We start from the raw sequence: 26028 nt of genomic DNA, 5'->3' as shown, positions 1-26028 counted from the left end.
AACCTCGCATCTGCTCTTCATTCGCGTCTTATGACATGCGTGAACACACAATCGGTGCATCCATGGGTCAGGCGTCCAGTAGCAGTGATAGAACCCCAATCACAAGCCACGTAGGCTTCGCTGATACAGCCGGGCATGAAAGAAGTTCCTATATTTCTACACAAAGTAAGAAACAAAGGTACTTGGTCCAGAGCCCATCGTTGTCAATTCTATAGACTGAACGCACTCAAGCTGTCTATGGTTACCACGTGTTCACGGAGTCAACAGACAAGAAAGAAAAACGCAATGTCAAACGCGCCCGGTGGCCAGACAAGGAGGGTAAAAGAAGAGCTCGTTAACACCAACATCGAGAACGCACCAGCGCCCTACCCTGACCGCAGCGCCCCCTTACAGACTGGGAACAAATCGCGCCCGCTTTAAGAGATAGAGTTTTCGAAATGAAAATGTTTACGTTATATATACATATTCCGAAATTCCTTAACGTGCACCAATTTTCCCATGGAAGCCGTAGCACTTCTATTAAGGAAGAAGAAAGCAAAAGATTACAGTTAAAGCAAAACAGCATAAACGCGAAAGCCTGCGCACTCTCAAGACATTTAATAAGTTACTTTGACATTGTCATTAGAAAGCGTTGTTACTTTCTATTATTACTTGCTTTCTCTTAACTCGTTTTGCCCTTGTGCTCTTTTGCGGTCGCCAAGTATCCTCACTGATTCTACGTGGTTAAAGGCACGCTAGAATGGCCATGACATGTCTATGAAGACCATTAGGAGACACATGCTGGTTCCCTGAATGAGCTTTTAGCGCTATAATCGACGAAGGTAGCTACGTGGGCTTGTATATATATTCTTTTAGTACAGAAAGGCAGGGACACGGAAAGGCAAATCAGACAAACAGACAGCGCTAACTTTCAACGACACATGTATTTCCAGTTCAACCATACATACTGATACTCCTCAAAACGTCATAAGACCCGTGTACATTGCTCGGCAAACACGAACAAAAGCGAAGAAACCACACGCAAACATTTTTTGGTTACAGTACTTATTTACAAAAGTGTGCACTAAACGCTAAGAAAGGCAATCGAACTCTTTTTTTTTCTTGATAAAAAAATACTGGCGCATGCGCTTGAATTTTGATACCATCACGCCGGACGGCCAAATTTTCGACCCATGACCCATGAAAGGTTTTCGCCTTAATAAACAAATTTCATGTCAATGGTTTTTGACTGGGAGAAACGGCTACACTGTTTTGATGAATTGTTGGGAAGACAGCGCGCGTTATCACGTCGCCTGTTATATCGCTAAAATATGAGCACTTTAACGTCGACGCAGTGGCTCACTTTATCGTGTCTTTTTTTCAGATGATTTGTACGGCTTCCTTCTAGTTTGCAAAGACCCAAACATTTCATTTGTTCCCTTTCCTCACCGGCACTAACTGCGCATGCGTGGCGATTCGGCGTCGTTTTGTTAGGAAACAGACGCTGGTGCTCCGGAGGCGCCGAAACAACCATGGCTGAAGAAAGTAACAGTGGAAACACGCCTCCTGCGTTTACTTTCGGCGACGAAGCAACTCCGAGCACAAGCCAGGAATTCTTGCAAGGCACTTCGTGCACTTCCGACTGTTGCACTACGTGAGTCTTGCCGCTTGTAAAAATTCTCACTGAATATTGTCCCCCGTAGGTATGACCGGGAACACTGGCGTTGAAAGCTATAGAGCTGTTCTTAATTCAAAGCAAGCCTTTGGCAGACAACTTCAGACTGCGTAAGTGGGCGACATTCTTAGCTTTTTTTCGCGCGTCGATGCATGGGTGATGCCAAAATATCCTCACAGTAAGCACAGCTGCGGCTGTTTATCGTTAAGGCCCAAAGGTATGTCACTGCGGGAAGCAAATGCTTTTATCGAAGAACATTACTGTCGCTCATGTTAGGTCACCGCATCGCAAACCTGTTCCGGTGGCGCAGTGGCTACGGAATTGCGCTGTCGAGTTCGAGGTCACCCCTAATGCTTTCGGAGCAAAGGCCCATCATCCCCGATGCTGAAATTCAAGAATGCACACTAGTCTACATGCCCATTACAGAAGCCCAGGCGGTGAAGTATAATTTCGGTCGGGTAACGCCTTTCGAATGCTGCTCTCCGTCACCTTTCAAAGGCATTTTTTAATAGTCCCCTTAAAGCTAAATAAATGTCTTTACCAAAAACATGTGCAAAACATCGGTAGGCGGGAGCCGCGAAGCTTTAGCGAAACCGAAGCAAACCACTGCTGGCGCGCCCGACGTATCTTAAGCCTGGCACGAGAGGAGATACTGCTCCAGGAGAGCAGGCCCGGTCTCTACCACTGCTCCTACAGCTCCGCCGCGTAATTGAGCGATCCTAATTACGAAGGCAGAGCACCGTAAAGTGCGAGAATGGTATGATCCGGCTTGACTGACTCAGCACGAGCACCGCTTGGCTCGGGAAAGTCCATCCCACGTACCTTTTTATTCTGGGATTCGCGTACGTCCGACGTACGGTTTGACACAGCGGTCACCAAATGGCCCGTCAGTGTCCGCTGCTTCACCTGAGTCACCGCGCCGGCAGTCAGCGTGGTAGCGTACACGAACTAGTGCATGGCCATGGCCAGCGCGCGACCTCATTCCGCAATGCCGAAAATATAGGAAGAAACACATACAAAACGAGCAAAGAATGTACTCCTCCGTAATACCTAGGCAAATTCAGATATTCAAGAAGCAGAAGGCCCCAGATTTTCTCTCTCGCACCCACTATTACTCGCGCCAGCACACAAGTGTCGGGCGATTCCTGAAATGCCATCTCGTGCTGCGTGAATATCTCGGCCGACTGATTCGCCCCCTGTGCGGGAGTCAGTCCAAGGCATAACATAAAACACTCCCGCACCATTCACGTGTGCTGCTCATCGCGCGGCTGTCACCTTTATGATGTCTCTTCCTTTTATAGCCGACATGAGACTTATAAGTATACTTAAGTTCTAAAGCAGGTTTTAACTAGTAAACCTTCGACAATGTTTTTTGCTGCCACGGTAATGAAGTCGCAAGTTAGAATGATTTTCGGTATACAACGGCAGAATCACGTCCCTTCATTTACGTTTTTTTTTTCTGATGCTTATGTCTGCAATTGCGCTTTGTTCGTGCCCCTGTAACTCAACTTAATTATTCGGAAAGGCAGCTACACGTGTCATACGTGAGTGAATAAACTTTCATTGTTTTATTCCCCTCATGCCAGCCAGCACGTGAGCATTTGTGTAAAATGAAACATTACATGTATCAGGTTCATTAACGAATTGCAGTTTGCTTCTTCCAAATTGTACTTTTACAAAAGCTTCATCAGATATTTCCCGCCTTACCTGGAAGCAAAGAATCCGATACCAATACATATGTCTAATTCTAGGATTTGTGACGACTCCTTCGAAGACCTGTGGAACGCACTGAACAGGCACAATGATGCGACGGACTTCACTGGTATGTACGGCATGGCCTTCGACCATCGATACTACTTGCGAAGACGCTTAACAACCCGCAACGAAAATAACATTTACATAGGACACGAGAGTGGTGCATTTACTGCAGAAGAGGACACACTTTACGAGCGTCACCGTGTCGGTGTTCGTACGAGCAGCCCCAATGCGAATTAACAGGATAGCTGATAGGAAAGTTCGTGCGTGAGAGCCATAATGCGTGATAGCCATACATGGACGACACAAATGACAAGGACATATTTTACAAATTTGTAGCTTCCCCCCCCCCCAAAAAAAAAAAAAACAAATCACAACTCTGTAAAACTTCATGAGCTAGGGCACCTAAGGCAGCCAACATTGGTTCATTAATCACAAACTTACAGAATTGTTGAATGTTTACGAGCGTTTCTCAAAAGTCCTACCCACAACATAGTATCGTATTTCAGAGCACCGGATGTTTTATCATTTTGACCACTTTAGATATATTATTAGATGTATCCAAAACAGTGTTATCATTTTTATTGCTCCATTAAATTTGAAAGCTTGATATTGTTCATAACTTACAAATTCTTCCATATTGAAACATTTTTATAAAAGCATTCGCAGCCAAAAGAAAACTTCGTTTGCGCAAGTCCCTACATTTTAATGTTTTCTTTCAAGTACAACAGACCTCAGCAAATTTAGTGCGATTGTTACCGCGTATTTCTTATGTATTTAGACAGAATTCCCAGAACTAAACTTTAGTTTTCTGTTCTACTAGGGAGCTTTACTATAAGGAACCTTTATGGTTAAGGCAAGTTAGGTTTGTGCAAAAGGTAACTTAAGAACTATTGAATATTTTCCATCCGCAGCTTAGTAAAGTCTGAAATATGCTTATTGCTGGAAATGTAGAGCAAAGATTCGACTCTGATTACAGACACAACGAAATTTGCAAGACGCTTTAGCTTCGCCTTTAAGAGTGGAATGCGATACCATTCAACGATCCCTGGCACCTTATCGCGCTTCCCGGTAACTGCATCTTGTGTAACCGTAATGTTTACCGGGAAACGCTGGCCGCATACACTGTGCACGAAAGCGAGCTTTCTGTTTGAAACGCGGCTTCTTGTGTGGGCCGCTTATGCTCGGAGGCGAGGGCCATCTGGATGGTTTCGCACGGAAATGGGTACGCCACTGCCCGTGGTGCAAGAGAGGTAGAAGCGCTGGAAAATTGGTTTGTGCTTGAGTTCCCGCGCAAAAGAAGATTTTCTTGTATATTCAAATTACAATCCGATACTATCACCGTTGGAGGTTGTGTGTAAATCGTATTTTATTATGGTTCTGACGCATTTTACTTGCATTCATTTAGGTCAGTAACACATTTGCGCTACATGGAAAGCCCGCATGATTCAGTATGCCTGATTCGGAATGATTTTTTGCTCACAAGACGGTCAACGCCAGCGCCGGACGCAGACACCGAATTAGCTGTGACACGAGGCGCGTAGTGCTATTGCGTTAAAAATGCGTAATCTCATATTCAGCATGGAACACTATTGTGTTCTATTCTGGTGTGCTAAATACAGCCCATATTTTAGTGGAAACCCCAAGTTGTATAGTTTCCGTCTCTTTCGTCATATGTATTGAACGCTTATTTAGAGAAAGCTCACCGCATACAGAAGCACGGAAGTCAGGTTACCATGTCACTAAACCTCAACTAAATCTGCATGTTCTTTTTTCATCACGAAATACGCTCGTTGAATGACCCTTGCGCAGTGATGAGCTAACACCTCTGTTATTCTCTCAGGTCATACACATGTCACTGAAAGCGGTATCACCAGTTCCCTACCTATGGTGTTCAGCAACAGCATCAATCATGCACTGCCGGTACAAGCCGCGCTGCCATGGAGGAAGCGTCGGCCATTCCGAAAAACATTGCTAGGTGAGCGCACGCTTGGAAAAATTTCCTTGCATAAAGCAAATCACAGATTGTGCGTAATGCTGCCCATGGTGCAACTATGCCTCCACTGTCAAACTTTTTCTATAAAGGAGAGCTCTGATGCGTGTTGTCCTGGAAGGACTGACCTCATCAGAGACTGAAGTCTTATCGGGCGTTCCACAGGGGTCCGTCTTGGGCCCACTGTTATTTCTAATATTTATAAATGACATAGGAACGCATCTTTCCAGTCACATACGCCTGTATGCTGATGATTGTTGCATATATCGCACCATTACGTCCCCTGCCGATTCAAGTATCTTACAAAATGACCTTCTAACAGTGTCCACGTGGTGCGACAGCTGGAGCATGAAATTAAACTCTGCCAAGTGCAATGTCATTCGCTTCACTAACAAGAGGGTACCACTTGCTAAAAATTACTTTCTAAACAGTGAACCATTGATCGAGGTAAATAGTTACAAGTACTTAGGCGTTGTCTTTAAATATAATCTTTCTTGGAATGACCATATAGAGAGCGTGGCGTTAAAGGCTAGTCGTATGTTACATTTTCCAAAACGTAATTTCTGGAGAGCCCCCCATAAGGTAAAGGAAACGCTTTATTTAACAAACGTTCGTCCGATGTTGGAGTACGGCAGCTCTGCCTGGAACCCAGAGACAAACACAGCCATTAACCAACTGGAACGACTACAAAAACGCGCCGCCCGGTTCGTTACTGCCAACTATGATTTCACTCAGAGCTCATCACAAATACGTGTTAACTTGGGATGGCCACTTCTCGAGAACCGACGGAAATATTCGCGGCTTAAACTTTTCTTCAATATTTACACAGGCAAGACTGGTTCGTGCAGGGACACATACATAAAGAACCCAAGCTACATATCGCCGAGAACAGATCATTCGCTAAAGGTGCAAGAGTACAAATGCCGTATCAACCTGTATAAGCATTCCTCCTTTCCAAAAACTGTACATGATTGCAATAAACTGCCGTTCGAAATTGTTACAGCAACGCCATCTGCGTTCGTAACTTTGTTGTCGAAACATTTATATCTGTAGTTGTAAAATGTGTTTCGCTTCGGACAGAATAGGAGATTAACCTTTCCTGTCCGCGGCTTTTTGCCTTACTCGCTGTTCTTTTTTTTTCATTACATTATTCTAATTATAATTATTATTAATAATATCATTGCGTCTTATATTGTACTAAAGTGTATTTATATTGTATTTCATAATAACCTCTAGTGTAATGTTGTGTGAAGTACTGTGTTTTCAATATCAATATTTTGTTGTATTGTGTATTAGATCTATCCTTGTGTAACATCAATCATCTGTATTTCCATCATTTGTATACTCCTTCCCCCTACTCTAATGCCCAACGTTGGGCGCTGTAGGTATGTAAGTAAATAAATAAATAAATAAACGCGCCCAATATCAAGTTATTATAAACACGTGTTATGGTGTAGGTGGTGCTAACACGCTTGTCATGCTCAGAACTCTTGCAAGCTTGTCAACTGCATCCGTACTACACCACATTCGTGTGCAAAGATACGGACACGGCGGCCCCATTTCGATGGGGGCTTAATGCGAAAACACCCGTATATTTAGATTTAGGCGCACGTTAAGGAACCCCAGGTGGTCAAAATTTCCGGAGTCCCCCAATACGGCGTTCATCATAATCAGATCGTTGTTCTGGCACGTAAAACCTCATAACTTAACATTAATTTTAAGGAATGATATTGATGTAATGGTCTAGTCGTACAACGGGGACGGCATGACGACAATGACAAGCGCATTCTAAGTCATAATGATGGTATAACAAGGACGACGTGTCGACGACGGTAAGACGACCGCATGAAAAAGCGATAATGACGACGACCGCACCGCCATGGTGGCATGACGACTGTACCGTATGGCAGCGAATGCATGATAGCGTCTGTGTGACCACGACGCAATCACAGCGATGCCGTAATCCCGACACAATTGTGACAGCATAACTGCTGCAGAATAACGAACAAAAGATGACGTCGACGCATCAATGAGGATGGTGTCACGGCATGACGGCAATGGGATTACGGCACGCAAGTGATGATTTCCCATTTCGCGAAGCAGTCGCGCCACACCTGGCTCCGTTTGCAACATGCTTCACGAGACACTGTCCGCACCTGCCAATATATCGGGAAATGAAAACACGTATGCAGCTGGGCTCAAATTAGGCATTCGGAAGTACCATAATAGTCGGTGCAATTTTTTGTAAGAGAAAGAGTTTAGGTTAGTATATGTTGTTCTACCCCAGACAAGTAACCAATGCTTTTGGTCGAATTAAGGTCGACATTGCCCGTGCGAAGAATTCTTCCTAAATGTTAATTTATATATTTCTTGAGTAAACATTTCCATTTTTCTTAGAAAATGATAAATATTTGCTTAATTTTATCGATATGCATTAAGTCGTTTATTTACCCCCTTTTACTTAAGTACATATTGCGATATTGATACCACATACGGCAGTGGATATAAGGAAGACTTTCCAAGTAACCTCACGTGGGTTGAATCGTCGCACATATTTGGCTGCGTCGCGTCAACAAAAGTAACGGAATAAATGCGACTGCGCAATCCTAATTCCAAAACAGCGCCAGGGGCGCACACAGAGAAAAGAAACAACTGGAGGGCGCGCTGCCTCTCAAGGCCAGATATGCAATTATGTTAGCACATAAACTCTCCCTACTGTTCCTGCTATTCATATGCAAATTTATAAAATATTGAAGGTGCAAGTTATAGCTGGAAATGTTCACAACTTTAATTAAGAAAAACAAAAAACAAGGATGTGCCACCAAAGCAAAATAGAGAAAAATACATGTTACCTACGTTACAGTAAAACAGATTGCAATCAGTGGTTAAATGTAGATTTGAAGACTGAGATTGGAGAAGGAGAAAATTTATTGTCTGCATATTTCATCCATTGTGCGTTTAAACGTGACAGTACTTGTATTTAACCTATTCGCGCACTCGCTGTATGATGCAATAGGTTATGCAGATGTCGGTAGTTTTTTGGGCTGTGCGGGGGCGATAAATTGTACGCATGTCTGTCAGCGTCAACCAACTTGCTGCAAAGATAAGAGCCATTAAAGTCAGGTAAATTAATCATAAGGCCGGAGCAGGAAAAGCAACAGCTTGGCTTAAGACAATTGCTTCTCGTATTGCCTGCTGCCCAAGGGCGACCAATGCATTTAAAGAGAAAACAAACTGTCGGGCAAGCTGACCCTTTTCCCGCTCAGATTAGTTTGGCCAATGATGCCACTTCTGGTATTCCTTTTAAGAGTTCTCTTACCACTTCAATTTAGATATCAGGGCTCCGAATCGTTTTAGAAGGAGCAAACTATGGCGACTTTATAATACAGCGATAAAAAAGTGGAAAGTCACAATATGCTGTGGTACTCTTCACTTTTTTATACCCGCCGTGGTTGCTCAGTGGCGATGGTGTTAGGTTGCTGAGCACGAGGTCGCGGGATCGAATCCCGGCCACGGCGGCCGCATTTCGATGGGGGCGAAAGCACCCGTGTACTTAGATTTAAGTGCACGTTAAAGAACCCCAGGTGATCGAAATTTCCGGAGTCCCCCACTACGGCGTGCCTCATATTGAGAAAGTTGTTTTGGCACGTAAAAACCCAGAATTTGTTTTACATTTTTGTGAACAATTGTAGTAGTGCGTCGCGTCTCAGCTACGCTCATGCTATACAATGTATCAGTCATCCGACATTCTTAAGGCGGATATCCTTACATCTGTTTCAAGGTCGCGTTGTAATTGCACAGAAAATCAGTGCTCGTATCACTACTGGCTCGTTCGTCGTCGTCGTATTTCACATTGCTGCCACATCGACGCCACTCAACATCATCATCATCATCATCATACTTCCCATACGTCTCCAACTACCCCGGACGGTTTTCGCAGGGGTTATTCATGCGACACTCAGCTCGCCGGATTTACTAACGATATATTTTCCGCATTTAACGAAGGATTCTACGTTAACGCAGTGTTTCTTGACTTCTCTAAAGCTTTTGATCGCGTTCCTCATCACAGGCTTCTAATCAAATTAACACACTTAAATATTCACCCAAACGTTCTTGCATGGATTAAAGATTTTCTCTCCAACAGACAACAATTTACCTGTGCTAATGGCTGTAACTCTTCTTCTGTTCCTTTAACATCTGGAGTCCCTCAGGGCAGCGTCCTCGGTCCCCTACTTTTCTTAATTTTCATTAATGATCTACCCAAATGTGTCTCATCTCGAATTTGATTATTCGCAGGTGATTGTGTTATATATCGTAATATTAGTAATGACGCTGACCGACTTTCCTTACAAACTGATCTTGATGCTGTGACCGCTTGGTGCTCTTCGTGGGTAATGTCTTTAAATACATCTAGAACCAAGCTAACATTATTTACCAACCATTCCACTCGACTTCCTACCACCTACTTTCTCAATAATGCTAGAGTAGAACTTGCGCCAACTTACAAGCATCTTGGCCTTCATCTTCAGTCTGACTTACATTGGTATTACCATATTAACACCGTCTTAGCATCAGCTAACCGAGCACTCGGTCTTCTTAAACGTAACCTCAAGCACGCACCTTCTCTTTTAAAAAAACTGGCTTATATCACGCTGATCCGCCCAAAAATTGAATATGCTTCTGCCATATGGGATCCCGATCAAGCAAACATAATTAACAACATTGAATATCTGCAAAACCGTGCTGTTCGCTTCATCTTTTCCGATAATTCACGCTTCACCAGCGTCACATCGTTAAAAGAACGTGCCGAGTTGGAATCACTATCACGTCGACGCTAGTTTGCTCGCCTAACCTTACTTCATAAACTTTATCACCATTCCACGCTTCACGAAGACTTCTTTTCACCCCCCCCCCCCCCCCCTGCAGTTTTCCCGCGCTGTGACCACGCTAACAAAGTAAAACGCATAATGTGCCGCTCGTCGCTCTACCCAAAATCATTTATTCCTCGCCCAATAATAGAATGGAATAACCTACCATCACGCATAGCTACTGAAGTTAACCTACCATCTTTCCAAAATTTGTTGCAAGAAAGCGGTTAGTGGTAGCAGATTAGATATTACTTATGCCTATATGCACATATTAACATATTATGTAAAATGTTCTTGTGTTTTCATGACTAAGTGCATTTACCCCTTGTTCATATCTATTTATTTTATGTTCCTTGTGTGTACGTTTATTTTATGTAGTTTATTTCTTGTGTATATTTCATGTTTGTTCTCCCCCCCCCCCCCCTATGTAATACCCTCATGTGAGGGCCCTTAGGGGTAATGTAAATAATAATAATTTACTAATTGTGGCCATGTTGTGCCTGCAAACTTGATCGCATCCACCCAACTAACTTTCTGCCGCCCCCTGCTAAGCTCCCCTTCCCTTGGAACTCAGTCCGTAACCCTTAATGACCATCGGTTATTTTCCGTCCTCGTTACATGTCTTGCCCATGCCCATTTCTTTTTCTTGATTTCAACTAAGATGTCATTAACTCGCGTTTGTTCCCTCACCCAATCTGCTCTTTTCTTATCCCTTAACGTTACACCCATCATTCTTTTTTTCCGTAGCGCGTTGCGTCATCCTCAATTTAGGTAGAACCCTTTCGTAAGCCTCCAGGTTTCTACCCCGTACGCGAGTACTTGTAAGACACGGCTATTATACATTTTTCTCTTGAGGGATAATGGCAACCTTCTGTTCATGATCTGAGAATGCCTGCCAAACGCACCCCAGCCCATTTTTATTCTTCTGATTATTTCAGTCTCGTGATCCAGATCCGCGGTCACTACCTGCCCTAAGTAGGTATATTCCCTTACCACTTCCAGTGCCTCGCTACCTATCGTAAACTGCTGTTCTCTTCCCAGAATATTAAACATTACTTTAGTTTTCTGCTGAATAATTTTTAGACCCACCCTTCTGCTTTGCCTCTCCAGGTCAGTGAGCATGCATAGCAGTTGGTCCCCCGAGTTACTAAGCAACTAACTATGCTGATTCGACGCCACTAACCATGCCAAAAAAGACAGTCAATTATTCCAGAGTCAATTAAGGCACTTGAACTCAGGACCTTGGAAAGGAGTCGAACCCCCACCATTTCATGTTAATTAGGGCGAATATGACTAAGGCACATTTGAATAAGGTACACTCATTAGGGCGCTCGAACCCACAACCTTTATTTTGAAGAAGAGGTAATAACCAAGAACGGGCATTCGGACGAAACCATCGAGTAATTCGATGGCTCTGTCGTGAGCGTGCATACATTCACCTCCATTATCTATGGCGTATGCTAAAGTGACTGACATTTTTTTCAAGCCGTTCTCACAATAAACTTGATCCGTCCATGAATTATCAGATAAGCAGCTGCGACTGGCAGATCAGTAACAAACTTAGCATAGTTTGCAAAGAAATATTTATGAACTCCATTTTCGTTGAGGCGCAGTTCATTCGACTTCATCCTCTCATTCTGAACTGTTCAAATTGACAGTTGGCTATGAGACAAAATCTGCGCGAAAACACTGCATTCTCCACGGCGGTGCCGAACGACAACATGCGGGTACAAAGGGAAATTTTTCTAACATGAGCGCTGCTTTTCATTAGCATTGCAGAAACCATCCGCATAGTGTCTTCTTTACCCTACAACCTGTTTTATTATTATTGCATAAAAAATTTCCATAGAGCAAAATATATTCTATCGGAATTGTTAGGATTCTGCCACTGTGGTAAGTGGAGAACGCATGTTATGTAGGGAACTGCACCCGTAGGCATGATACCCGTTGTAATTTGACCATTAAGCTGACAATGCTCGTGCAAGTCAAGGTAGGGGCCCTTTTGACTATGGTGGATGAGTGCCCTGCACCAGATGTTGCCCCATGTGCCGTTTGTCCTATGCCAGCCAGCGCAGAGTGCCTTTAGTGAGTGCGAAACATTTCAAGTAGTCCGCTTACCAAACAGTACTTTGCCTTTCTTGAGCTTTGTTTTATAAAAGTGCAATTTCAACTTTTTCGCCACAGCTGTAATTATCTAACACCAACACCTTTAATAATTGCAGCCTTTCTGACGACGCCTGGCTTTACCAATGGAACACTCAGCAGAGGCCAATAACCGACGGGACTTACAACGTCGACGGTACGTAGGCCATGGTTACATGCCTTTGCAACAAACATAGAGGATAGCTCCAACGTGTTCCCTGGCAGCACTCATTGCTTAGAAAGAGGCACGTTACCAGCGGCGCCAACACTGTTTCCGCATGAGCCCCTTCATCAATGTCCTTTGAAAGAAATGTGTGTCCCCTTTCCCTCACCCCCACTTTGGGTTGGCAAACCGGGTGCTCCTCTGGTTGACTTCCCTGCCTTTCCTGTCCTTGCACCCTCTCCCTGCGTGCACTGATATGAATACATGCAAATTCATATGAAATCTATGCAGTTCAAATTTTTCAACGAATTTCTTCTCATATCAGAAAATTGCGAACGCACGCACCTATAGGCCGTCGCTTCAGAAGCCGACTACGTTCCATGCGCCACGATCAATTCACTCGCCACTGGAATCAGTGCATAACAATTTGTCTACAGTTTTGTCTAGCAAGCATAATCTCAGTGGGTCCGTCGCGCTACCACTCTGATACTTTTTTCTTTGAACCGATCAAACTAAGAGGAGAAAATGTTTTGATTCCATCGCAGCGTGTGATTTGCAATTAGGGCAGCGTTTAAGATGTCTATGCCAGAGGGTTGTAACGGAGCTGTAAGCTTTTCGGCACAACGTGAGAATTGTTCCCATGTAGCATTTTATCAGCAGCCCACATATCCCACTTTATACAAGTTAGAGCTTACAATTTGCGGCAGCCCAAATCAATTCTACTGAAACTCTTATTTTATACCCAGAACGATAGCAACAACTGCAACGTAAACATGACAAATTTAATGAAAATCTAACTCAATAACACAAAATTATTTGCTAGTTCTTTCCCTCTGCTACCATAAATCTTTACCATGTATCCCCACCATATGCTTCTGAAGCTTTAATGAGCTTTAATCTCATTGATATATTAAGAAGTGTGGCGGCACCTGAAAATTATACCGCTGTGTTAACAAGAAAGCCTACACGTTGCTGATACAACGGCCTTCCAATCAGAATGCTCTATTATGTAAGCTGATCAGCAGTCTATGAATATATCAAGCATTTTTCGTCCTGCCAGTATCTGTGCAACCGCTTTCATAACACCGACTGCTGCACCTTGAGATTTTCACGGCGTGACTATCAAAAGTGAGTATGCTGGACTTTAAAAATGAACTTCTTAAATTACGTCTGATCAATCGCACTGTAGTTCGTTGGAAGTCAAAGATAATGCAACTGAAATATTTAGTGATCTGCTTCGGAATTGGCGTTTGATTGACTGATAGAAAACTTTATTATTCCACCGAGCTGGGGTGCCCGCCTCTTAATCTACATGCAGGTAGGGGGGTGGTGGGTACGAAGCAGTCCCCGCGCGTTTAGGACGCTGAGTCTTCACGGCCTCAATGGCCAGGCGGATTGCTCGACGCTGGTCGTCTTCAGCCTCGCTCTGGAGCATGGCCTCCCAGGCTTTTAATGCTTTTGTGACGTACGAAGGCGTAGACACTATGGCATTGGGTGTAATAATGCGATTATCATTCTTAGCCGGCTTTCTCCAAATCAGATTGTATATAAAGGTGTATTCGGCAATGCGGTGTGCCCTTCATTGTTTTGTAGGGAACCTCCTTGCATCCTGACAAGGGTTCTGCCGTATTCTCGCCTTTTATTCTCTCCCGTTTCCCTTTTTTTCAATGTAATGCAATTTCTGCGCACTTAGGGAACATGCGCTACTAGCTACAATCCTTGCAGTGCTATCCGCACATCCCACACTTTTAAAGCAATTTCACGCTTTCCGTTGCACCAGATAATGACATTGTCCCGTGAATTGGGACTTACATATTTCTTTCCAAGCTAATCTGCTGTCAGCAACACGAATCTTAGATAATCGCATTGGCCAATCGTTTAGAAAGTTGTCCTATAGTCTGTTGATGGCATACACAGGGTCATTGGCGAGGACAACCGTTTTCGATTTCTTAATGAGCTGCTAAATGTGCATTGCTTACCACCTGTGCTTGGGAACTTCAGCCGCAGGAGTGGCCAAATGGGGTTCGAATACCCAGCTTCTGAAAGGCAAGTACGTCTTTGGCTAACACATATATGTGCAGTAGGAAGTTACGAATCTCTGATCAAGCTTCAAACACAAAATTATGATCCCTCGGTAGAAATGTGCCCTTTCAATTTTTCTCTGTCCTCCTCTGTAACTTGCTAGGTGTAGCGCTCGTAATAGTTTAGCTAAAAGAAAGAACTCCAAGACGTTTCTAATGCGCCAATAACTAGTTTATCTAACAAATATAGTGGGTCCGCGATATGAGATAGATATTTTGTCCGCGATATGAGATAGAGCGTAATAATCTGTCAGAAGACGTAAGATCGTACTCGGCACCCCTATCGCCTGGCATGAAGTTCTTGCGTCGATTCAAGACATAGTTGCAGATAGGAAAAGCATCGACTCCGGTAGCGGTGCAGTAGGGCTCCCCCACGACTAAAACTTGTTGCCTGGCACCATCTATAATAATGAAGTGTTCATTTCCTATGAACTGCCCTTGCAAAACGGGAAATGAAGACATTTGCTGTACTTTTGTACCATACAGGTGTCACTGACAATGGGAGCACAAGTTACCTGCACCTGGGGTCTAGCAACAGCTTTGATCACGCATGGCCCAGCACAAGCCGCACAGGCTTGGAGCAAGCATCAACCATTGTAGAAGGCGGCGACAGGTGAGATCACGTTTAGAAAAGATTAATTCCAAAGAAACTCAGAGACAACAGCGATGGCTAACCGGGGAAAAGTCATGCCAGTACTCACTCATTTGTCCCATGAAGGGCTAGCTCTGATGCCTGAACCAGGCGCTGCAGCAGCAGTTCTGAGCGTTCACCAGGTGGAGCAAAGCCATGATATCTCTACGGAACAGTATTTGCGATGACGAAGAGGAGAGCAGTGATAAGACGACGATGACGATGAGAGGCTAGCGCGGGTTGTTCGCTCTTGGGTAAGTGCGGCGTGTGTCTTTGTAAATATACTTGTATATAGCTTTTAGTCTGCGTCTTCCTACATATCTGGTGGAGGTGAACGTTCCCTGTACCTCGTCATGGAGCTTCGCAGTGGGCGGTACGTCGAGCCTTCCTTCGTGGCTGCCGGCGACAACTCGACTCCACCAGCCCCGACACCTGCTGCCACCTCGACGACCTACATCGCTCTCCCCGCTCCCCGTGACCCTGGCGTATTCTCGGGCAAAGATGGGGAAGACGTCGAGGACTGGATCAGCTTGTACGAACCCGTCAGCCGCAATAATCTGTGCGACCCTACTATCATAATCGCTAACGTACTCTTTTACCTCGGTGGCACACCTCGAGTTTGGTTTCGGACGCATGAAGATGAGCTCACCAGTTGGGATTCGCTTAAGCAAAAGCTCCGAGACTTGTTCGGCAACCCCTACGGTCACCAGCTTGCCGCGCAGAAAGCGCATTCCGGCCGACTGCAGACGTCAACAGAGCCCTACGTCACGTATATTCAGGACGTCTTGGCTCTGTGCCGCAAAGTTGACGCGCACATGACTCGAGTCAGACAAGGTTTCCAATATCCTCAAAGGCGTTGCCGATGACGCCTTCAACTTGCTCGTTTTAAACAACGTGGCGATGGTGGATGCAGTTATAAAAGAGTGCCGCCGCCTGTAACTCACTGAAAGCCGACGTATCGACCAGCAGTTTGCCCGTCTGCCCAACACATTAGCGACATCTTCCTCTGCCGACGCTCCTCGTCCCAACAACACTGGCGATACTACTAGGATCGTCCGGCGTGAGATCGAGGCCGCTTATCCGGCTGCCTTCGACTCCTGCCCCTCCAACGCTCCTGCAGTCACGGTTTCCCTGATCCAGGCGGTTGTCCGCGAGGAGTTCGCAAACATGGGTCTTCACACCATCTGCTCGGCCCATCGCCCGGATACCCACCCGGCTTCTTCGATTCCACACCGTCCCGCGTCTTATTACCCACCACATATCCGCAACCCATCTGAATGGCGCACTGCTGACGACAAACGCATTTGTTTCTGCTGCCGTCGAATCGAGAACATTTCTCGGCACTGTCGCAGTCGCTGGAGTTCCCCGACCCGGTATACTTATACTGCCTACTCTCGCCCCCCACGTGGCCCTTCTCGTCCATATGCCGCACGCTCCGATAATGCCGCCACTGATTCTCCTGCGCCCAACCGCCCCTATTCTCGTTCGCCTTCGCCCCAACGACGACAATCTCGCTCTCCCCAGCCCCTCTCTCCTATTCGCCGACTCCCTTCAGACGCCGCTCCCTGCCGGAAAACCAGACGATGCAGTGCCTCGAGGTGACGTTGCATTGCTCCCTACGGCGCCGAATCCTCTTCTGACGTTGCCTACACACCTGAACCTTCTTGACGTGCACGTCGACGGTGTTTCTGTGTCTGCTCTTATAGATATTGGGGGGCAGTTGTCGGTAATGCGCGCTCAACTTCGTGACCGCCTGAAGAAAATAATTACGCCCGCCACGACGCCTGTTGTCCATGTCACCATCCCTGTAATTGGGATGTGTGCCGCCCGCGTCTCCTTCGCCTGTCGCTCCATTATCGTGCTATTCAGTCATAGCCCACTGTCCCCACGACATCATCCTCGGCTCAGACTTCCTCTCCGCACATTCTGCTCTCATCGAATGTTCCGCCAGTATTCTTCGCCTTGACCTGCCTGTTCTGGATCCCTCTGTGCCACACCCCAGTTGCCTCAGTTCCGTCTACTTCGTTCGCTTGCCACCTTATTCACTGACTTACGTTGTCTTCGTGTCATCCCCACCAGTCCCCGACGGTCACTACATCGCGCCTCCTATGAAAGACGTCCTCCTTACGCACGGGATCACAGTACCTCATACAGTTTTATCAATTACGGCGGATTGCGTCTACCTGCCAGTGCTCAATTTTTGCTTGACGACACAAGTACGGCCACGCGCGATGTCTCTGCACCAGATTTGCTCATTCGAGGATCACTCAGTAGCATTTATTGTAGTAGAGGACAATTCAGCCGACCCTCCTCTGCCATCGAAGTCGGCAACTTTAACAATCGCCGACTTACAGAAAATGATTGCACCCGACGTGCCGTCCGACCACGCTTGTGAGCTCTACCGCATTCTGTTTTCCTACACCGATATTTTTGACTTTAACGATCGTTTTAACGATCCTTTACCTACAGCTCTTAAACATCGCATTAATACCGGCGATGTTCCTCTTATTCATTGCCGCCCGTATCGAACGTCACCGGCTGAGCGTCAATTATTCACGCCGAAGTTGGCAAAATGCTTGCCAAGAACATCATTCAACCGTCATGTAGTCCATGGGCGTCACCTGTTGTAGTGGTAAAAAAGATGGATGGCTCATGGCGCTTTTGCGTGGATTATCGGCAGCTTTTCAGAGTTACGAAAAAGGACGTGCATCCCCTACCTCTATCTCTATCCCTATCCCCTACATGTATCCCCTACATCATACTTGATTCTAAACTTAATTTTATTCCACACATAAGATATCTCAAAGTGAAATGCATAAAAATGAATTCACTGAAAATTTAACGTCACATTCTCTGGCAGCGACAGGAAATATTTAATGAATCTTGACAAGAGCCTAATTCGGTCACAATTGGACTATGGTGTCGTCGTATATCAGTGCCGCTCCAAGCGCGCTGAAGATTCTAAATCCCGTCAACCTTCTAGATACCCGCCTGACCACTAGCGCATTCGGAACAAGCCCTGCCGAAATCTTGTGCGTATAATCAAACGAGTCGTCACTCCACTTGCAGAGAGCATATATGAGCTTCACCTTCTTTCTCAATGTGCACTGTAATCAGAACGTCCGTGTTCTACAACCGTTAACGATTTCCCGTGTGCAACACGTTTTCGTAATATACCTTCTCTGAGACTACCTTTCTCTCTGCGTGTGAAAGAACTTGGCGAAGAAATGAGTGTCACACTTTTCGAACATCGCCGAGTGCCTCTCGGGAAGCTGTTACCGCCCCGGGAGTGGGAAGTGATAGAACGCGATTCATCCTTTGTAGAGTTCACAAAGCACGCTCCGGAGCCCGAAATCGCAATGCATTTTCATGAACTGCAATCGAAGTACTCTTGCTCAGAATTCTACACGGACGCGTTAATGTCACGGGCTGGTGTTTCTTACGCTGCTGTTGGCCACTCATTTTTCCAAACCTGACCACCATGCACATATGCGGTACTCTCTGTGGTAAAACACATAAAGAAATTAATTTTAGGGAGCAATAATATTCTCACTCGTAAAGCCTTGTAAAAGCGTTAATGTCTTTACAAATCCTGTTTTTATTGAACTCTACTCACTCTTGTTCAACGTTATTCCTCTCGTAGTCAAGTAATATGTTGGGTTCCTGGACATTGAGGAGTCGAAGGTAATGTGCTTGCCGACGAAATCGCAAGGTATTAACTGTTCTGCTGCTCCCCCTGCCACAGATCTGAACCCTTTCCTACGAAACAAACTGCGACGCCACTGGCAACGCTTGTGGGATGCTGAAACGAGCAATAAGCTTCACGTGATTAAGCCGAAGTTGGGTTTCTGGCCCCCAACTACGAAAACACGAACACATGTCCTATTCACTCGAATCAGAATATGACACATATTTGGCACTCATAACTTTCTCTTGACTAGTAACGAGCCCCCAACCTGTGGTAGATGTGACAGGCTGGCCGTCCTCCTCGTCTTACTGGATTGAGGGGAAGCCGAAAGAGGAAGAAGTATTTTCCTTTTGCTTACCGCTATTGTGTCCCTCTTCATCCGGCTATGTTCCTTGGTCAAGAACAGCTTTTCAAGAGCAAACAGTCCTCGTTATATTGATGTTGTCCTACATGTTATAAGCCCAGTATTTCCGTAGCGCTTCCTCTTTCCAGATGATGCCGTTTTGACAGTTGTTTTTTTATAGCGCATACAATACGGTACAATCCTTATTGCGCATAAATAAAAAAATACAAATAGCAAGCCTGCAAAAGCCAGAGCCTCCAGGCCCCTATGTTTCAAGGGCACTGGTAGGGTAGTAGTAGTGCTCAAGGCAATGTTAGCAGCTTACGTATTTTATATATAGCATCATTCTTTCGGAACACATTTTAATCCTCATAGTACACGTCATCAGTCATTGCCATAATCTTATTACACGTAGATTTTGCGCAATTTAGCGACCATGTTTAGGCCCCTTTACATCCACGTCACGTCACATCAACTTCAGAGAACTCATCACACTACACCACATCGACGTCATTAACACTCCATGGCATGGTGCTCTTTGGCCATACCCGGCGCTTCCGCCACTAAAGAGCACACATTCAGTCAACGAACTTTTTTATGCGAAGCATATTACTAGAGCTCAACCCAGCTCCTCAGGCGCCGCGATGTAGCCTACAATACCACGTGACACCGTGACGTCACGACAGAGGAGAAACGGGGATCCAACTCACGCCGTCGCTCGCGGCGTCGCGGCGGTATATAAGCAGCTGCGCTTGCCTCTGTTAGACACTCACGAGGTGAGATGCCTCCTGGAGACAGAGCTGCTCGTTGGAATGAGAAGCGAAGGTTGCGGCGTGCTACAGGGACTGCTTCTAGGTGGCTTTGCTACGGCGCAGCGGCTACGCACCCCGCATCGGACGCGGTGAGCGTCTAGCAACGCAGCGTTCGGCGCGGCAATGAAATTTGCGCCTGAGCAAGCGCCGCACACCGGAGCCGACGCCGACAACACCGGCTTTTCTGCGACAATAGCTCCTTAACGCTGTCGCGTTAAAATAAAGGCTAGTATGCTTCGCAACCTGGGCTTAACCTTAGCTAAGCCACAGCCAGTTTTTTTTTTTTTTCATTTAAAACGAGAAGGTCAAGCCTACTGACTATCGGAAACAGATATTCTAAGCCGTGAATGACATAACAAAAGTTGATGCATTGCAAAACTAAGCACTGTTTTCAACTATTCACTTTGGTTGTAAATATTGCTCTCAATTCTCTGAAGAGCACCTACAGAGACCCTAAAGTGGGCAAGATAATGTATTATAGACTGATCCCGACGGAACTGCTACCTTGGGAGTTCGGATTTTGCTAAACACTTGTAAGCATTCCTGCAGTATTGAGTAAGTTGAGAAATTTTATTAACTTCATGTGCTTTAGTTTCTTTGACAGGTACAGTTTACAAAACTGAGATATATGGTTTGGCGCGGAGTTGTAAATTTGTAAACATTCTGCATTATCTGAGACATCAATTTTCGCAACATTTCGGGAAAGCATGCGAGGTTCTAAATCAAAACTCTGTATCCTCTGTTGCTTGATACCTAGATGTATGGTTGGCACGAAGAACTTCGAAAAGTACACCAACGAGCGTCATTATCAGCAGCAGTTTATTTTACGCAAAAAAAAACTAGACACTTACGAGTGCACGCTTGCGTATCTCATCGTACAAAAGACACCTGACGCGTTGTCGAATCTCAGATTTGGCTCCGAAAGTGCAAACTCAGCGGCATAAAAAGAAAGACGTACCGCTGACACACTTATCACCATGTTTCTTAATATCAAACGCTCAAGTGTTTCTCTTGCGGGGGAGTTCTTGCTCCTGTCCAGAATTCGTACACTACCGAATTACAGCTCGCTTCCACGCCACGCGTGTTAACATGCATCACTAATTGGGCGCAGTCAATCTTATTCAGATTTTATGCATGCTCCCTCATATGACTCGCGCAGTTCCCAGTCTGCCCAACATGGGACTTGCCACTGGAGAATAGAACCTCAGACACCACTCCTGTGGAACATTACGTGAATGTCGTAGAATGTGTCTTGCCGTTTCCTCCTTTTTACATCATCATTGCAAATTGGAAAATATATTTTTGAGCTTGGTAGGGACGGAGAACACAACAGGCACACCGCATCTCCGAACGACTTTCTTGATGTTGTGCGTGATCTTGTACGGAGAGGGCATCGCTTCAGACCTCACATTTTTCTTGTTGGGTCTCGGTCCTAGTCCAGCTAGTTCTGCGTTTTACAAGCTTTTGTAGGAGCGTTTTAGTAAGTCCTACTCATGGAAAATGAGCGAAACAAGAATTCGAAAACTAAACGAAATCAAATGTGGCCAGGAGTTCTTGATGGCAGGATAAGTGCAGTTAGCAACAATCGCCTTTTGACAGTCTTCCAACATGCAAATCAATAGAACAGGTCCTTCTCTGTCGGCAGGTAATAGGCCCAAGTGATTTGTTTCCGAAAAAACTGCAGCTTAATGTACTTAATAAAACTGAATAAAACCTAATAAAACTGAATAAAACTTAATAAAACGTAAAAAAACTCCATATGCCTAATAACCTTAATAAATTTAGTAAACATAACATACTTAATAAAACTGAATAGAGCCGGACCGCGGGAGTTCGTGTGTAAAGTGCATGTCTCGGCGATGTTGTCTAAAACAGATGAAATCTCCCCAACCATGAATATTTCTGTGCGATTGCGCTTCTTAAATATTAAAACATTATGCGCATATGAAAAATTAAGTACTCCTTGTTGAAATTCTTTTCGAAATAACTGCCGAATCCCGCTAGTGATTAGGGACCTGTCCAAGTTGCGTCCTTGTAGCCTTTGTATGCCCATACGTCTACTTGTATACTGATCAATTCTACGCTCCAAATAAACTTGATTAGGGAGAAATCGCTTGCGATTTCTTTGTAATGGCTATAGCATGACATCTAAGAAACAGCCTGCTGAGCACAAGTCTGTGATAGGCAGTTGGTGGAATTTAACTATCTCTCAAATACCGCAAACTTCATACAAATCAATTAAGTGATCGTGTAACCAGACTATTTCTGCGATTTTATCTCCAAGCCAAAGCTTAAAGGGACACTAAAGGCAAATACCAAGTCGGCGTGGATTGTTCAAATACAGTCCCAGAAACATCGCAACGCTTTTTTCGGGCCAAGAAGAATTTACGAAGAAATTGAAACTGAAGGGTGCGAATACCTTTTTAGAAATTCAAATCTCCGGCCACCCAACAGGGAAGTCGTGACGTTGCATGCGCCATGACCACCCTTTGCTGCCTTCGGTGAGTAAAACGGCGCCCGACAGACGGCGGCACCGAGCCACGGCAGTGCGCTGGATTCCCCGCGCCAGTTGCATGTCGGTCATGTGGCGTAGACCGTTCGGGCATCCCGCTACATCACATGAAAATTGAATTCTCTGCCACTTGCAGTTTGTGCGAGTTTCGCGAGCCAGAAAAACCAGTGCAGCACTACGCGATAACGAAACTACAGAAACACGAAAGTGTCGACATTGCGGAATCGAGCAAATACGAAACCTTTTGCCCACCCGCGTCGTTTTCAAGGGACATTTCGATGAGTTCTTGTTCTAAAAATGAAATAGAACTAGGCAGCTCGCAATTTAGTCATACACCATACAAGGAATATTTCTGCAGTGAGTGGTTGAGTGCTAGTCACAAAATTTAAATGAGTGCTTTCGTCATCGGGCAAGTACTCGAATGTCCCGTGGGAGTCTTATTTCACTTACCTCAACGTCTTGATTATTAAGGCTCTCGTCGCGATAATATTCGCACCTTAGATATTCTCGAGCACTGATCTATCACTTTAGCTTGACTTAGTATTTGTCTTTAGTCTCCGTTTAATAAATCGGCTGTAGTTCGCAGTCGTGTACTGTGTGTTGGGTCGCCAGCTCTTTGTGGGAACGCTAACCTAGCAGTTTTGCGGACGGAATGAATGTGCTGTCACCCTGATCGAATAACTGGGTTCTACATTAAGTTGCATGTACAAGCACTGCTACATTACATGCTCTTCTGTTCCTTTCTCCAATAGCGACCAAATCGAGTACGCCCGGCTGTTGGCCCCCCTCGAGCTCCCGGACTTCTCTTTCCTCTTCAAGAAAGGATGCTTCTCTCCTGACTGTTCTGACCCCAGTCATTTTCCGTGTTGTCCTAAAAAAAACGTCGCATATTGTAGCCGCCACCTCATGGCGCAACCCTTTCAATTGACATCCGTATGCGTACGTGTTTTAAGTCATTTTTAGAGATCTGCGATTTTATACCCGATACCTACCTGATTTTGCCTACCTGATTTTGCCTACCTGATTTTGCCTACCTGATTTTGCCTACCTGATTTTGCCTACCTGATTTTGCCTACCTGATTTTGCCTACCTGATTTTGCCTACCTGATTTTACCTACCTGATTTTACCTACCTGATTTTACCTACCTGGTTTACCTACCTGGTTTACCTACCTGGTTTACCTACCTGGTTTTAGCTACTTCATTTTAGCTGCTTCACTTTAGCTGCTTCACTTTAGCTGCTTCGTTTTAGCTGCTTCGTTTTAGCTGCTTCGTTTTAGCTGCTTCGTTTTAGCTACTTCGTTTTAGCTACTTCGTTTTAGCTACTTCGTTTTAGCTACTTCGTTTTAGCTACTTCATATTAGCTACTTCATTTTAGCTACTTCATTTTAGCTACTTCATTTTAGCTACTTCATTTTAGCTACTTCATTTTAGCTACTTCATTTTAGCTACTTCATTTTAGCTACTTCATTTTAGCTACTTCATTTTAGCTACTTCATTTTAGCTACTTGATTTTACCTACCCGATCCCTATACCTGACTTTGCACATGATGTTGACAACGCCTATTTAATTTCTTTGGGTGCTTTGGAATAAACGCAAGTTATTGCGAACTTGTCTATTTGTTCTTTTTCTTTTCTTTGTGAAAAGTCTCTTCCCAAAGACAATGGGTCACAAAAAACGGATTTAAGCTTCACCAAGTGGTGTAGCTTAACTTCCACTTGATCAGTTGGAAGTTCTCATTTATTCATTATTTACCCTTGCCAAAAAGTATCGAAAATGTTGCTACCGATGTGCTAAGCGAATAAGTTGTTCATTATCACTCGCCGCGGTAGCCTAATGGCTTGGGTGTTGCTTTGCGGAGGTCGCTGCTTTTCTCTTTGACGCGGCAGCGGCCTATCGATCCAGGCGAAATGCAAGACCGCTCATGTTGTGGTTTAGATGCACGAAAACCCCACGTGGTCAAAATTCTACCAGAGCTCCACACTACGGTCTACCTAATAATAAGATGGTGCTTTCGACGCGTGAAACCTAAGCACTGGTTTTCGTTATCATCGCAATGTGTAATATATTTAGGTTAGTTTTAAGAGTCAAGGATATAAGCTGGCTCAGTGTCGATTAATACCGGTATAACACGGGCATACCAATGTTCCGCATATAGACCATTGAACCTTCACAGAGGAATTATTTCAAGGGAGATGGGTGAATGCCACATGGTCTCCGCTTCAGCTCTTAGCAGAAAGCGCCACATATCCTAGGCGCTTACGTTGCATCGAAAGAAAGCTTTAAACGTCGCCGTCCGAGCACTCCGTACAGACGGTTAACCAGCGAAACTGAACCGTGTGGCCCCGGCGTTTATCACTGCATTAATCCCAATGGTTCATTTAGCGATGGCTTGGTAGGCTACCGGATTCTCGGTGCCCAGTTGCCGATTCCACTCGGCTGCACGAGCCGGTTCTTGTGCCCGGGCTGCTGCATCATCACGGCGTAGACGAGCTCGTTCCCGGTTCTGCTGGCGGCGTTCCTGATCGAAAGCTGCCTGTTCCTCAGCAGTGGGTATGATGCGTGGCCTACCCATTTCGGAGCCGAAGGGAAACTGCTGCGAGCGCAATGGGTTGCGACGGAGAGCAACGACGTCACTACGGCGCAGCCAGTCGCGCGCCCCTTTTCGCTAATGCGCTGGAGGAGTTTTCGGCGTACAGGTGACACACGGACGGACGAATCGGCTAGCCATGTTTGCTTGATATACCCTCAGGGCCGAAGCAGTAGAGGGGAGTGTGAAACAATAAATACAAAGAATAAGATTGCTGAATGAAAGCAGCATGCGAAACATAAATCAATGCATGATTAACATGGCTATTATAAATGTAGGTACGAAAATTGGATGTAACATACGAGTTCGTTATTACCAAATAAACAAAAACTAAATAAAACAAGATTGAACATTAACATAACCATAGCAGGTGCAAAAGCGGGCTCTATAAAATATTAGCTATGGGGTTTTTAAATTTCATGATTCAGAATTGTAGCGAGAATTTCGGGAAGGTGATTCCACTCTTAAGGTGTGCGTAAGAGCCAGGAAAGCGAAAAGGAATTCCTTCTGATAGAAGGTATGCCGACCTTATTAGCATGGTGTAATCATCGGAATGTGCAGTGCAGTGACAGCAGTTCTTTGTCTAATTCTGGGTGATGAAAGATTTTATCGAAAAAGAGCTCGTTCCCGGTTCTGCTCGCGGCGTTACTGATCGAAAGCTGCCTCCTCCTCAGGAATGCATATGACGCGTGGCCTACGCGTTTCGGATCCGGAGAGAGACTGCTGCGAGAGTAATCGGCTGCTACAGACAGCAATGACATCGCTACTGGCGCAGCCAATCTCGCGCCTGATTTCA

The 26028-nt window shown here is 45.1% G+C and overlaps 1 protein-coding gene across 1 annotated transcript; it reads left to right on the top strand.

The window, feature by feature from the left end:
• The first annotated feature begins 1345 nt into the window (after positions 1-1345).
• On the top strand, positions 1346-23857 carry LOC135905840 (uncharacterized). Its single transcript, XM_070528731.1, has 6 exons — positions 1346-1633; positions 3406-3476; positions 5253-5387; positions 12493-12569; positions 15143-15269; positions 23395-23857. The coding sequence occupies exons 3-6, from the start codon at positions 5350-5352 to the stop codon at positions 23603-23605; spliced, it is 453 nt and encodes a 150-aa protein (XP_070384832.1). The 5' UTR covers positions 1346-1633; positions 3406-3476; positions 5253-5349; the 3' UTR covers positions 23606-23857.
• The last annotated feature ends 2171 nt before the right edge of the window (positions 23858-26028 follow it).

The sequence above is a fragment of the Dermacentor albipictus genome, unplaced genomic scaffold, assembly GCF_038994185.2.
Source record: "Dermacentor albipictus isolate Rhodes 1998 colony unplaced genomic scaffold, USDA_Dalb.pri_finalv2 scaffold_14, whole genome shotgun sequence".
Classification (NCBI taxonomy): Eukaryota; Metazoa; Arthropoda; class Arachnida; order Ixodida; family Ixodidae; genus Dermacentor; species Dermacentor albipictus.
The sequence above is the reverse complement of the archived record's forward strand: the minus strand, read 5'-3'. Positions and strand labels throughout refer to the sequence as shown.